The sequence below is a fragment of the Scomber japonicus genome, chromosome 2 (genome assembly GCF_027409825.1).
Source record: "Scomber japonicus isolate fScoJap1 chromosome 2, fScoJap1.pri, whole genome shotgun sequence".
Classification (NCBI taxonomy): domain Eukaryota; kingdom Metazoa; phylum Chordata; class Actinopteri; order Scombriformes; family Scombridae; genus Scomber; species Scomber japonicus.
This window is the reverse complement of record NC_070579.1, coordinates 17,789,405-17,803,771: the sequence shown is the minus strand read 5'-3', so window position 1 is coordinate 17,803,771 and position 14,367 is coordinate 17,789,405. Positions and strand designations below refer to the sequence as shown.

The 14,367-nt window shown below is 37.3% G+C and overlaps 1 protein-coding gene across 2 annotated transcripts; it reads left to right on the top strand.

The window, feature by feature from the left end:
* Nucleotides 1-3: 3 nt before the first annotated feature.
* aimp1a (aminoacyl tRNA synthetase complex interacting multifunctional protein 1a) lies at nucleotides 4-14,061 on the top strand. Of its 2 annotated transcripts, none has more exons than XM_053334976.1 (7): nucleotides 4-117; nucleotides 3,651-3,781; nucleotides 4,348-4,461; nucleotides 7,337-7,492; nucleotides 9,292-9,497; nucleotides 11,621-11,789; nucleotides 13,750-14,061. In XM_053334976.1, coding segments are annotated over exons 1-7 (945 nt in total). In that variant the 5' UTR covers nucleotides 4-115; the 3' UTR covers nucleotides 13,917-14,061. The 2 variants fall into 2 exon arrangements, with proteins under 2 accessions (XP_053190951.1, XP_053190945.1); XM_053334970.1 differs by having other exon boundaries at nucleotides 9,289-9,497.
* Nucleotides 14,062-14,367: the final 306 nt, after the last annotated feature.

The following is a 14,367-nucleotide window of genomic DNA, read 5'->3' as shown; positions in this document are numbered from 1 at the left end:
GGTCCTAACTCAGCCTGTGTGTGGCTAGCTGCTAGCTAAGCTAACGTCAGCAAAGCTTGCAGCTGTCAAGCCCCCAGTGCTGGCTGAAACGTGTTGGGGTCAGTGCTCAGAGTCCATGTAAGTTTTTCTTTTCATAAACCTCTTTTATATGCCACTGTTTTAAATTACAGTTTATGTTGTATTTGAGTCTGTTTAGCGACCGTCTAGCAACGTGTGAGTTAGCCTGCAGTGTGAATCTTCTGAAGGCTACTGAGGCTTTGATTTAACTGATGCAACCTAAATCCAAAATGTACATATTCCTCACTATATATAGTCCCTAATTCAGATGTTTCGATTAGTACTACTTTCATTGAAAATATTATTGATTTTGATTCGATTATCCGGTTTCATTGTCTAATATCAGCTACGGGTGCAAATCAGAAGTTTCGTCAATATTTCTACAATATTTACCGATTTCACAAAGTCTGCCACGATACAATTTTGATTCGGTTTGATTCCAGAGCCAGCGATTGATATGAAGCATATCACATGCTGACTTAGCACAATAACTTCCATTCATATCAAATCACAAAAGGAACTTTATATCAACCAGGCATTTAAATGAAAATGAATCTATTCTTTTTTTTAAATTAAAAATTAATCAATCACTCCTTTCGGCTCTCTTGCACACTGAATACCTTTGGATGTTGACAGCTCTTCAGACAAAATATACAATGTGCTGAAGTGCCTGACAGACCTTTTTTGATATTCTATCCTCTAAACAGTTAAACATTCAGAAAATATACATAAAGATTAATCAAAAATGAAGTTGACTGATGAATGTATTTCAGCACTGTGAACTGTTTTCTGTTCAGATGTGGGGAAATTGTGTATAGAGATTATACTGTTGTCAGATCTGAACATGAGGTAATCTATATTCTTGGCATTGTACCATATTTTAACTGATTTAATCAATAAGCCCTTTGAGTATAGGTAAAATAAAATAAAGTAAGAAATAAAATATCCCAGTATATTTAACACTAAGAAATTATTCTTTATGATCCCAAGCCATTTGTGTTGTTTCTAGTTAATCTCTGGCTTTCTAGTTATATATATAAATGTCCTTATTATATCAGTATACTAGAAAAATAACCAATATTTTGGACACAATTGTAACACCTGCCATCCCATTAAAGAACCAATCTGTAAGATTAAATGGCATCTAGCAAAAAAGACTTGGCAGAAATTGAATATAATATTCATTATTTTCTTTTAATTAGTGTATAATCCCCCTAAAATAAGAATTGTTGTGTTTTCCATACCTTAAAATGACCCATTTATATCTACACAGGGAGCGGGTCCCCTTCCACAGACCACGTTTCTACAGTAGCTCAGAGCAGACAAATCAAACAGTGGCACTAGAGAGGGCCCTTTCACATTTTCCACGAGTTTTGCGGCCACCATAGGTTCTCCCACATCTTTGGAAGAGGAGTGTAATGTGGAAGGGTTCTCACTCGGCTGCAATCTGTAACGTCACTGCCAGATGCCATTAAATCTTACATGCTGGTCCTTTAAAGGGGTAATACTGTATGTGTAAGTCAAGAACATGTGTCTGTGTTACTGAAGGTTATGCTTCTCCAATTGAAAGGTGTAGAACCGTTTGATACCTTAAGGTGGTGCTGGCATGCTGCACTCTTATTTTCTTCATAATGGTCTGGTTGTCAGACAGATCGAGAATTATTCTCCTGCAGTATATTTTTACAGTGGGAATGAAGCATGAAAAGAGAAAACACTTGTATTCTGGTAGGTCTGTTCACACACCATCATACCAGAGAAAGCTGATGAGTGAATGTAATTTATTTACTGGTTGGATTCAAACCACTTGTGCAGCCTGTGAAATGCAGGTCATCTTTGAATTCTTTGAATTTGAAAGTGACATGAAATGTGTGAACTATTGGGAACTCTATGACTTAGCAAACCAGTCATGCCTATTTTTAGGAGAATGATACGAGTGGATACAGTGACGTGTCTGGAGCAGCTGTACCCCATCTACAGGGCAAATGCCAAATTTATACAGTTACGTGTCAGCATATGCATAAAAGATATTTAAATTTCCATACAGTGAAGACAAGTCATTCAGGAAGGGTGAAAGACTATGCCCTCTGGAGTATAAACTGGTTGTGATCCTTCTCCCTTCTGTGGCATCCCATACCACTGTCTGCATACCTTTGGCTGAAATGACCTCTTCATGTTTTTATGCTGCAGACCATATCTCTGCCCCAAGACCTATTTTCAAGGGTTATCCAAATAAAATCAGCCATTTTGTGGCTCTTGTTATTACTCGACCACTGGTCCTGTTAAATCAATTCAGTTTCTCAAAAAAACAATGCTTTGATCCTTGAGTTTATCAACTCCAGCTCTTTTGTGTTTCTAATTTCCTCATCCCCCAACATTTTGTTTTCATCTTGAGCCAGCTGTTGTTTTCCAGCACCTCCCTGTAATATGTGAAAGAAGTTTTCTTCTCCATGCCTCAGCCTTGTAAAAATCCATCCCTTCCTCTTCCTTCAAAAAGTAATTTGCAGTGTTCAATGTGATAAAGGGACATCCACCTAAATTTAGACTGCTGTCCAACTCTATTTTTGTTTAGTGGCAAAAGAATGGCTTCTCCTTTTTGAACTTTACATCCCAAACTGAATGTATAATGTTGGTGCAAAGTATGACTCGTAGGATAAACTATTGAATGTAATTTCACTACTTTTAAGTAGACAGACAGGAATTAATTGCAGAATTTGGCATTGATAGGTTGACCTGGAACCTTTTTTCAGTTTTTATCCATTGAGATACAAATAAAATCTTCAGAAATTGAAGTTTAAAATCAGAATATGCTGATTAATTGTCATATTTATGGATATAAACACAGGTTTACGGGAATATCTCTCCACATACCTTGTAGACAGAAGTCAGATTTTGTCACTTTGGGCACCTTGCCAAATTATAGCAATCAATCCCATTAGCAAATTAGTTATACCTAATGGGGCAGCAGATTGTGGAAAGCATGATACTGTGATTGTCTGACAGACATATTACATCCACAGCTCCATATTTTTCTGATTTATAGTATTTATTAATGAATTGCTTTTGATACTATCAAAGAGAAGTTTTGATATTGTAGATTGATAACATGACTTAGTATTATTACTCTTATTACTTGTAGCATTATTATTATTATTATTATTATTATTATTACCACCATTGTAATTATTATTAATATTATCATTATGATTGGTATTACATTATTTGTTCTTACTCATTTTGTGTGGGTACTGTGGCTTTACAGGAATGATGTGTGGGTTGGTTGGTAATTGAGAGCCTTATGCATGCTGTATGTGCTTGTGTTGTTGTGTTGTAATATATGTTTTATGTTGGACCCCCTTGAAAACACGATGGTTCATCTCAAGGGGCTATCCATTAATGAATTCGATTAAATTTAAATGTGTTGTTTGAGTTGAAGACAAAACCAGATGTTTAAGGTTTCATCTTAGGCTACATAAAACGGTGATCGACATTTTTCAACTTTTTTTGACATTTTATAGAACAAATGACTAATTTTGAAAATAATCACCCTATTGAAAGACGTGTTTTGATGACTGTATTTCTGTTTTATTTTATAGGTTTTTAGCTCGTTCTTTGCTCAAGATGTCAAATCACAATCCTTTGCTGAGGCTGGAGCAGCGAGCAGCTGAGGCTGACCAGATCATCGAGTATCTCAAACAGCAAGTCCAGCTACTCAAGGAGAAAGCCAGTAAATAAGGACACCACACACTATATACATAGGAAATTGTATTAGCTGTGTATGGGCCAGTTTATAATTAACATAGTCTTATGCCAACCAGGCTTACATTTAGTCTAGGCAGGCCTTATGCTATGTTCAGGTAAAGTAGATGATAAATACTGACTGTACTGACTGGCACACTTTTTGGCTCAACGGCTCTTTCCATACCTGATTCACAATCTCATAATTTAACAAGTAAAATTCTTGTTGGACCACTTGCGTATTTATGAAACTTGAGACCTCATATAAGGTCATGACTTTTTCTGGAATTAATAAGTATTCATTTTACTCTCTCTATTACTGTCAATTATTGAATCATGTGCTGTTTACTGTCATTTAACACTCCATTAGACTATTTTGGGTAAATTTGAGTAACAGACAATCTTTTTTCTCTAAGTTCAAAACAACATTGATTTTAGTAATTACCATATTTCATTCAACAGTATATTTGTGAAGAAACTGTTCTTGAAATGACCTGTGGGATGGTGAAATTCAAATCTGGTGCTGAGCGGTAACAAGAGTTTGCTTCGTTGCAGTTGTCCAGGCCAGTGTTAGAGAAGAGAAGAAGCTGATGGTGGAGAATGCCAAATTGAAGAATGACATTGAGGAACTGAAAAAACAGCTGCTGGAGAAAGAGAAGAGGAGGGGAGGTATGTTGAGTGTGATTCCCAGCATAGATGCAGACGTAGTTTGTTTGTCTTCAAGAAGACCTTGATGTTGTTATCCTTTATATCTAGTTATAGAAGCGGTTGTATGTGCCTGATTTGCAAAACATTTGATGTCAGTTGTTGCTCATTAGGGCATTGTTTGGTTTGTAGTATCAAGATAACATCTTGTGCATTCTCGCCTCAGCCCACTATAAGCAGATCCTTTTTGTTTTTATTATAAATAACCATTGTGCTTCAAGAATTCCCATCAAAGTGATGGGGCAACATGTCTGTCAGCTATTGTGTGTCTGACATACATTCAGGGGCAAAAAGCTCTGATCATTAACAAACATTTAATGTTTTCCAGAAAGACGCTGCAGAAATAAAGGGGTACTAGAAATAAGCAATGTAACCTTATTCAAAAAACTCAATATGTTAGTGTTGGAACGTTGAAGGAATGCATTCCAATACACTCGCGACAATGTTTTTCCACATATTGTATCTACAGTAATTGTGATGTTTATTTCGTGGGTTTAATTTCAATGGCTTTAAGGTGGCATAAAATAGCTTAATCAAAACATTTATAAATATGAACCTTTTTTAAAGAGAAATTTCAATCGCCTTTGCTGATTTGTTATTGAGATTTGATAAACAGACTATTGAATGCAGCTATAATAGTGCCTTGAGGAAAAAACATTTCTGCTGCCAAGAGATTGAAATCGCAACTGAGATTCAGCGTCACATTTGCCTCAACAACTTTTTAAAGTTTAAAATCTTAAAGGGGACCTATTGTGGTTATTCTCTGCACTGTAATTTTATTCTGAGACTCCACCAGAGTAACTTTGCATAGTCATAGTTTTAAAAAAAAGTTTCCATATTCATCTAATACTGGACCTTTTTGTATAGTCCTAGTCACGTAGTCTTAGCTCCTGACTCTTCAACCCCCCCCCCCCCCCCCCTTCCAATGAGACCACTCTATTCTGATTGGTCAACTTTCCAGAAGCATGCCATTGGGCAGCCATGTCAGAGTTGTATTGAGTTATTGCCGATGCAAACCTAACATTTCCTGCTTTACTGCTTCATATTAAAAGCTATAAAATGATTAAATAATGGGAGATTATTATTGTGAAGATTTTACAGGAAATAAATGAATTCATTATAACTGAATTAGCAGAGTTTTGACTGGAAAAAAAGTCAACACAACAACATATGGAAATGTATGGAGCTATTTATGTGTAAGTTGGCCCGTATTGAAAATTGAGAAAACAGTTTGAAGCCGAGGGTTCAGAGCAGGAATTTACTTTTACAGATGTTTACATCATTATTTGACACATTGGCCACGTTTTAATATGAACGTTATATATAACATTATACATGAATGACTGAAGATAAGATGTGCACAATAGTTCCCCTTTAAACTTGTGGCATTCATATTACAAATGTAAGCCTAATATTCAGCCTCCTTTTAGTTCTGTCTCCACCACCTCTTATAAATATTTGGTTCCTGAATCCTATTTATCTGTCCAATCTCCAGCTGCAACTATTAGTCGATCATACAGAAAATTAAACATCAACTATTTTGATAATCAAATAATTGTTTTAGTCTTTTCTTTAAAAAACAATGTTAAAGCTTTTTTGTGTTTTTCTGTGTCATACATGAATTTACATGAAATTTTAGGATCCACATCTGTCAAAATAAGATGTGATCATAAACTCTAAGCTATAACAGGCATTTTTAACTATTTTCTGACATTTTATAGAGTAATCGAGAAAATAATAGTTAGTTATAGCCTAATCCTATTCTGTCTTGCTATTAAATCGTTAACCTCTGTTTGTCTGTCTGCCATTTGATGCTGGGCAGGATGAAAAAAATGCATTGATGAGAGCTGAAATTGTGGGCCAGAAAACCAAAACAACAGGTTAAAAGAGTGCTTGAAGGTTGTGTAGACCTGAGCTGGGTGATAACTGTGAGTTTGTTACTACGAGCCACATTATTTCTAGTCATTTGATTCATTGTTAATGTAATAATATTTAACAGTGCCGTTTTAATTTTATGTTCTAGGCAATAAGCCAATGTTTCCAGAGATACCTAATATGTCAGGCTTAGTTTTAGGAAATGTGCATAAAACAATGCCCAAGACATCTAGTATAATTCCATTTGATGAAATGGTGAAGCCATGAAAAACAGGTCACCCTGGGGTTGAACATTTCACTCAATTTAAGTATCATATGTAATATTGCCTTACAGTGTGGAAAAAGATCTTCTAAATGTTAAAACCTTGAAAAACTTTTTAAAGGCAATGTCAAGAGTTTTAAGAGGTTATTGCCTGTAATTCCAAGGTAAACCGGAAAGGTCCTGATCTCAGGTCCTAACATAGAATTAAGGTAATTAAAAGCATTATGGTGACGGTGGTGTGCCTGCAGACCAATGTTTGTCAGACATTTTGTAGGAATTCAAACATCAGGCGCCTTAAATGATGGGTTATTTTTTTCTGGAGAGTTATTGTAGGACATTGTTCCCTGCTTTATGGCTCCATTTTCTTGTTTCCATCAACTTGGACACTGTCATTTTCCCATCAAAACTGTTTGCATCAGGAGAGCAGTCCTCCCTCTGGGTGTGTAAATAAAGCTCTCTCTGTATCATTTCATTGTATCATGTTGATGCAACCAGCTTTGTGTGTGAAAAGGGACAACTAAGGAGTATTGTGCTGTGTGTATTTGTATTGTAAATGAACTCTATCACTGCAGTGTTGCACAAACGTTTGGTGTGCAGTGAATATCAGTTGTCAGAGATAGGCTACTTAAGTAAAAGACCGTAAATTTGATCCACTACTTAATCCTATTTTGTACTGATCTTTTGCCCGGGTTCTCCCTGCAGTGCAAGACGTGGCCATCCCAACCGCTGGAGCCAATGTTGAGTGCAGTTCGAAGCCCACCCCACCCTCTGGTCCAGCACCCTCTGCTTGCCATACCGCCGCTGTCCAGAGCCCTCCTCCCAAAGATGACAATAAAAAGAAGAAGCCTGAGAAGAAAGGTTGGAGAGAAAAACATGGCATATTGCATTGTTGCATTATGAATCCTTTTGAAGTTTGAACATCCAGTATAACAGTTTCAGATACTGAAATTAAGCCTAGATTGGTCACATAACAATATCTGTGCCATATATTCAATTTTCAGTTTGTTAGTGGGACCATATTAAACTATTAAAAGTCACGCTCACCTCTCACCACTCGGGGGTTTATTTGGTCTTTTTATCAGCTTTTGTTTTTTATCAGCTTTTGGTTAAATACAGCACTCTGTTCATAATTTGATCTTCTCCTAACATCAAAATTTTTTATCCGGTATTGACAGACAGTGGCTTGTATTTTAGCAGATCCAAATCTGTACTCCGGCTCAGTGGATCGTAGAACAATTAAATTTTGTGAAGCCTCCTCTGTGATGGAATTTCATGATTGATACGTCACATTTATGACTAGGTGTCCTTGTCTAGTGTCATTACCTATAACTAAAGCCAGTTTAAGATGTTAATTATTGTGGCTATGGACCCTAAGGACTGTCCTTCAACCTAAGTATCCCTTTGTAATCTATTTAATTGAGTTAGACTGTTTTACATTCGTTATAAATTAAAAATGCAAAAAAAGAAAATTCCTGCCACAGGATTTCAGTTTATGGGCTCCAAGTCACACGAATATTTTGTTCTATTTCAGCAATAAGCTGTCTTGAATAATTAGTAACTGTCAGGCATAGATAGGGAATAATCAGCACTGGGTGTGTTTATGGGGTTATAATTAGCAAAGAAGAAAGCAAAAGTTCTGAGACACTGCAAATTCACTAGCGTGTCTGGCATTTCTCACGTCCAGATGTCAGACAGCATAGTTGTTGATGAGAGATACTCTTTCCCCTTGATAAGCTGTTGTTTCTATTTAATTGTTTGTTACTTGAGGGTTGGATGTAGCTATGTTCTCACCTCATCCAAACAGTCATCTCTTGTTAGTCTGCAAACCCATCGGTGGAGTCCTGGTAGTGTTACGTTGCGGTGCTGTCATCACAACAGAGCATAGATTACACAGGGGAGAAATGCTGAATATCAAAAGCAGAGGTTGGAATTCATATTCTTCAGAACTGGTATGGGCTCAGAGGAATGATTAAAGTCTGTGTGATCATTTGATCAGTGAAACCCACTGGAATGAATATGTGCAAAAAAGCAGACGAGTGAAAGGCACTTTGTCTCTTGGAGGAAGCATCTGCTATTCTGCTATGTCATTGGATCATGTAACGCTCACCTTCAGCCAAAAGTGGGTATTGGTATTGCCATTTACTCTTACAGTATAATGTACTTAAAATCACAGGGAAGATGTGTAGTAATTTCCTTTTTTTTTCTTTTTCTTTTCTTTTTTATGTATAGATCAGATGAAACGCATGCCACCCTGAGCCTTGTCATTGGTGGGCTATGCTTTAGTTTATGTAAGGGCATTAGATCAGATTCCAGACAGATGCCCAGTATTGTTTCAACTATGATTGTTTTTTTTATCATTTCCAGTGGGCTGAAATATTCTCAATGCTTTCAAACAAACACATCCTATAATATCATGCACATTTAGTATAATACCAAGAAAACTCTCACAGATGCCTCTCTTCAGCAAAGCTTTTTCCCAACACATGATGAATAGCCAGTCTGATGTTCTGTGCTAAAAATGAACCCTGCCAAATTGTCATATCTGAGTTTCATTCACACAGAGAAAATTAAGGGGCTGAAATGTTCCGAGACAAAGTGTGTTTGCGTTTGTGCACACTGTTAGTGTAACAGTATTTGCCTGTCTTTGATGCCAGGAGGAGAGAAAGCAGAGAAGAAGCAGGCGGCCCAGAGCCAAGAGGATGCCAAGGTGGATGTGTCTCGTCTGGACATGCGTATTGGACGCATAGTCACAGCCGAGAAGCACCCAGATGCAGACAGTCTCTATGTGGAGCAGGTTGATGTGGGAGAGGCTGCTCCCAGAACCGTGGTCAGCGGGCTGGTCAAGCACATTCCACTAGACCAGGTACAGTGTTGTTACTCTTTTAAACGTTAATTGAAGTTGGGTCACAGAACTTTGAAAACTAATTAAATGACTACCTCATCAGAATTCTCCAGCATGTATTTAGAGATGCATGCACAATAGATTATTTACTTTGTGTCAATCTTCAGTTGGAAACTAATTCCATTATATTCATCCACATAATGCTGATCTAAGCTGGAGGTCATTGAACACATCAGGCCCAAATTGCAAGTCAAGGAGCACCAGCCTGTAAGCAAGTCTTCTACAAAGTTTGCTTTTAAATGAGGCTGATTAACTTATTGTTCTGCACAAACTGTGTTTAGGAGTGTTTCTCTCTCGATGTACAGGCAGTGCTGTATTTCTGTATGATGGCTCACTAGAGTCATAATATATAATATTTGAGGACCTTTTAGGTGCTGTTGTTTCTCCTCTGCCACTTGTCATTTTATGTTGGACACGTTGACCAGTAGACATGAGCTTCCTAAAATGACTAAAAACTGCATGTACTAGCATTTAGTGCTCTTTAACTAAAGTTAGAAAGGCCTTGTTTATAGGCATTTATGAGGCATTTACGCTCAACACGTTCGTCACAATGTTCTCAAAAATACCAAGAAGTCAACAAGTGTTACCAGAATGTCATTATCCTCAGGACTTTCAAGGTCCCATCTGAGTGAAGCTATTTACATTCTGAGCTTCAAAATGTGACATGTAACTACAATATACAAACAAATATTGTGCTTTTACTATATCAACTCACTAGCATAATTTCACATTCAAATGTTCATGAATATTTAGACAAGAAAAAAAAAAGTCAGATAGATCCTCATTATTTAAAGCTCACATGGTAGTAGCCCTGTGGGAACAACACTGATAAAGTAATGTTGCATAATAATTCTTCATTATATGGGATACAGTCTTTAGGAGAAGCTGTTGTAGAGCTATTGATGAGTTTGTGTGTGTGTGTGTGTGTGTGTGTGTGTGTGTGTGTGTGTGTGTATTGAATAAGTTACACACACAGACATAGTAAACAAAAATGTTTATTAAAATACACACACATTTTGTGTCATTTGCACACAAGTAAATCAAATCAAATATAAAGCTGTCTGTCCGTTTTATTCCCTCTCAGCAGTGCAGGCATTGTTACAAAAATTCAGAGGTGTACGATCAAGTGTTGTGACTACTTGCGTCTATTGTGTGCTTAACACAAAAGACACCTTGATGCCATTTTTGGAATGTGCACCATTGCACTGGGGACACTACATCGAGCAAAACCTAGCGTCATGCACTCCACCTGAAGTAACTGTTGCCTTTTTTCTTTCTGTGTCAGTCCATTAAACACAAAGCCAAGAAGTATAAAATCTAAATCTTTTTTAACTCTCTTGTTAACTGTCTTTTTTTATATGAGCCGTTATCTGTTTCTGTCAAGCAAGCAAGAGTGAAATATATGACAAGATCAAATGGGGGTTTTATGGCAGGACTCTTGAGTGTCTGTTTTTCTAGAATAAATAATAGGCACTGTTAAGAAGTCTGAGGCAGGCTTAATGTCTGCAGTGCACATAAAATATTGCTAAAGTCAAATGGTCTGTTTTTGTAAATACTGTTACAGAACATTCACATATTATTTCCAGCTTGCCAGAACTGAGATGAAAAATGAAATATGCCACCCCGTCAAATCAAAACAAAGTGATTTTAGATTTATGTAGCAATTTCTTGAAGGATGTCCCTCACTGAAAGGTATGTGTATTTTCTAAAATCTGGCATGCATCATCTCATGGAGTGCTGGATTTTATTTCTCTTCAGCTTGTGGCAGAAACTGCGTCTGGTCTTCTTTTGAATTTTGGTAAGCCACAGAAGTCTCTGAGCTCAAACGTCTGTTTGCTCCTTTTGGTTTATTAAATGAAGCAAACAAACCATGAACTTTCAGACACACTAATTTTAAATTAAGAGATTGGAATTGGCATTATTATTTTTATTGGATTATTAAATTCCCAGTCCTGTACTCAAATAGACCACATCAGCTGAAGGTGTTTTGTTTTTTTTGTTACCTTATGTAAATCGGGTATAATCTCCATTGTTTAGGGTATATGGGCTGTAAAAATGTATGTTATCTTCTGTCCTCTATGCAGATGCAGAACCGCATGGCAGTTCTGCTATGTAACCTGAAGCCAGCCAAGATGAGAGGAGTTGTTTCCCAGGCGATGGTCATGTGTGCAAGCTCACCAGACAAGGTTGAAATCCTTGATCCTCCAAGTGGAGCAGCACCAGGGGACAGAGTTACTTTCCAGGGCTTCCCAGGTACTAATACCCTTAACAGAAGAGTTTCCCCTTTAAAAACAGATGAAGTAATTGCAGAAAGCTTGAACGTGTCAGCAGGTTTCCCACCAATGCTTGCTCATCAGTGAGTGGCTATTAATGTTTGTCATTGATAGTCACTCCGTCTCCTGAAAGAATTTTCCAGTCTACAATCCACAAAATGCCTCTGTCTTAAGGAAATGAAGGGTGTCGCTGAACCGTCTCCCTGCCAGAAACAACATTGCAGTTTCAACACTCATTCCTCTGAAGACACCAATCAGGATGCTGTCTCAGACCCCACTCAAAGTTCTCATTAGAGGACTCCTCAGTTGTGTTTGGTAGTGGCTAAATGGCCTGTGACTGCTGATTTCACAGGCTAATCAACGTCTTACTAGGAATGTAACTTACTTTTTCTCATAGAAATTTGGAAAGATAAGTGTTCTAAGTGTCCTGATTAGTTCACCCAATGAGTGTAGAAAAGAACATGTGAACCCCATTTCTAATCAATTAACTCATCACCTAGACCATATCAGAGTTGAGGTCCTCTTGTGGTGTAATCCAAACACAATCTCAAATGGATGTGGCCTGACCTGAAGTTTAAAAAAAAAAGTAAAAAAACAGGCAAGTGTGGTCATGATTGAAGCCTTTCTGGTTTTCAAATATATGCTCAATATTGGTGAGAAATGGATTGTCTTGTTCTTGTCTTCTTCTTTTGAGAACAATAACCAATTTGGGAGTTCTATTTTGAAAAAAGTGTGGAGGAGGAGGAGGATATGATGAAAGTGGATCCGTGGTTACAAATACCCGCAGCCCAGCATGAGCCGAGGCTTTTATCCCTGCTGTACACATGTCCCAGCCTCTCCTAAAGTTCTTTGATTCAAGAGGAATCCCTTTGGCCATAATACTTTTTTATGGATCCTACATTAAATAGAGTTGTATTCAAACTATCCTCTGAAAATTTGGTTCACCAGAAAACAGTGGCAGACTAAAGCAAAGACAGGATTGACTTACTAGGGTGTTTAGTTCTTGTTTGTTTGCAACAATACAGTAATAATTGAGGCTTTTTCTTGAACTATATATAATGGAAAACAAGGGGTAAAAAGAGTTTTAGTCTTTGTCTGGGTTTTCCCTTTTCTTTTACCAAGTTCCATAGTACAAATTCAATTGCAGCCAATCCACCGATGGTGTGAGTACATGGCTGTAATTGCTCACATTTCCCAAACTAATGGGGCCCAGTTTGTCTGCTTGAACTTAAGAATGTGTGCAAGTTGCTCATCAAAACCTCTTTCACGCTTCTGATCAAAACTGATTGTTGCCACTCTTTGGTTGTAAACCAGCACAAATCACAGTCTTGGGAAATGAAACACATTTGTGTCCTTATACCCTGAGATGCTTGTGTAGCAAGAAAACGTTGACACCAGACAGAAGCCAGCCAGTACCGGCAATGAATTCTCACAAATGCCAAGCAACATCAAAACAAAGCCATCACGAAATGAGACTCTCCCTTAATTGTTTTCCCTGGATGCATATTTTGATTCTGAGAAATTTGGTTTAGATGTTTTGAATTATAGTTGTGAAGAAATGGCAGTTTTTAAAAGCTCAGTTTCTAATATAACATGATAGAAAGTCAGACTATTGGGAAACATAAAAGTAGAATTGTCCTGATAAATCAGGAATTTAATGGTTGGTCATTTGCTCCCAATTTTTATTGGACTCAAGTCATTACACAGATTGTATCAATACATGCTGAATATGAAAAATCCATGAAGGAAAGTTTAAAGTCATCTATCAATGTGTCTAAGCTTAAATATATTAAAACAGTGTTTGAGTAGGTTATGCAAGGACATGACACCACAAAAAGTTCATATAATATTAGTCCTGGATCCATAAATCCTCCATGTGTGATGGCCAAGTTGAGAACAGAGGAGGTTTCTAATGTATTAAACTGATGTTGTGATTGCAGGTGAACCAGACAAAGAGCTGAACCCCAAAAAGAAGGTGTGGGAACAGATTCAGCCAGATCTACGCACAGACAGCCAGTGTGTCGCAACCTACAAGGGAGCTGCCTTTGAAGTCGCCGGCAAGGGAGTGTGCAAAGCCCAAACCATGAGCAACAGTGGAATCAAATAAAACAACAGAGCTGCTTGAAATAGCTCTGTGTTTACTTTACTTGGCAATCACCCTCAGTGATGACCATGATGCTGTTGAGTAACAGGATGATGATAAATGAAAGTAAATGCTGTGAAGATGTTCAATAAAGGATTTTTAAAAATGATCTATATCCTTCTTAGTGTTTTCTTAGAATCTGTCCTGTGACAATCAGTTCCTGTTTGACCTCTTAAATAGATAGTCATGGTCAAAAAGGTGTACTTAATCAATATAATTGTGATTATGCTTTTATTCCCAGCTTTGCCTCTTGTCCTGTGGCACATTAGCTTGATTGTGCTTTGATTTTGAGGTTATAACTGTAAAACACGTACTGTGCAGGACTTGAGCAAGCATCATTGGTTTCTACTTCATCTAATCTTTGGTATCTTAATGAGCAGGAGATGAAACGGAGATGTAGTACTACAAAGCAGCA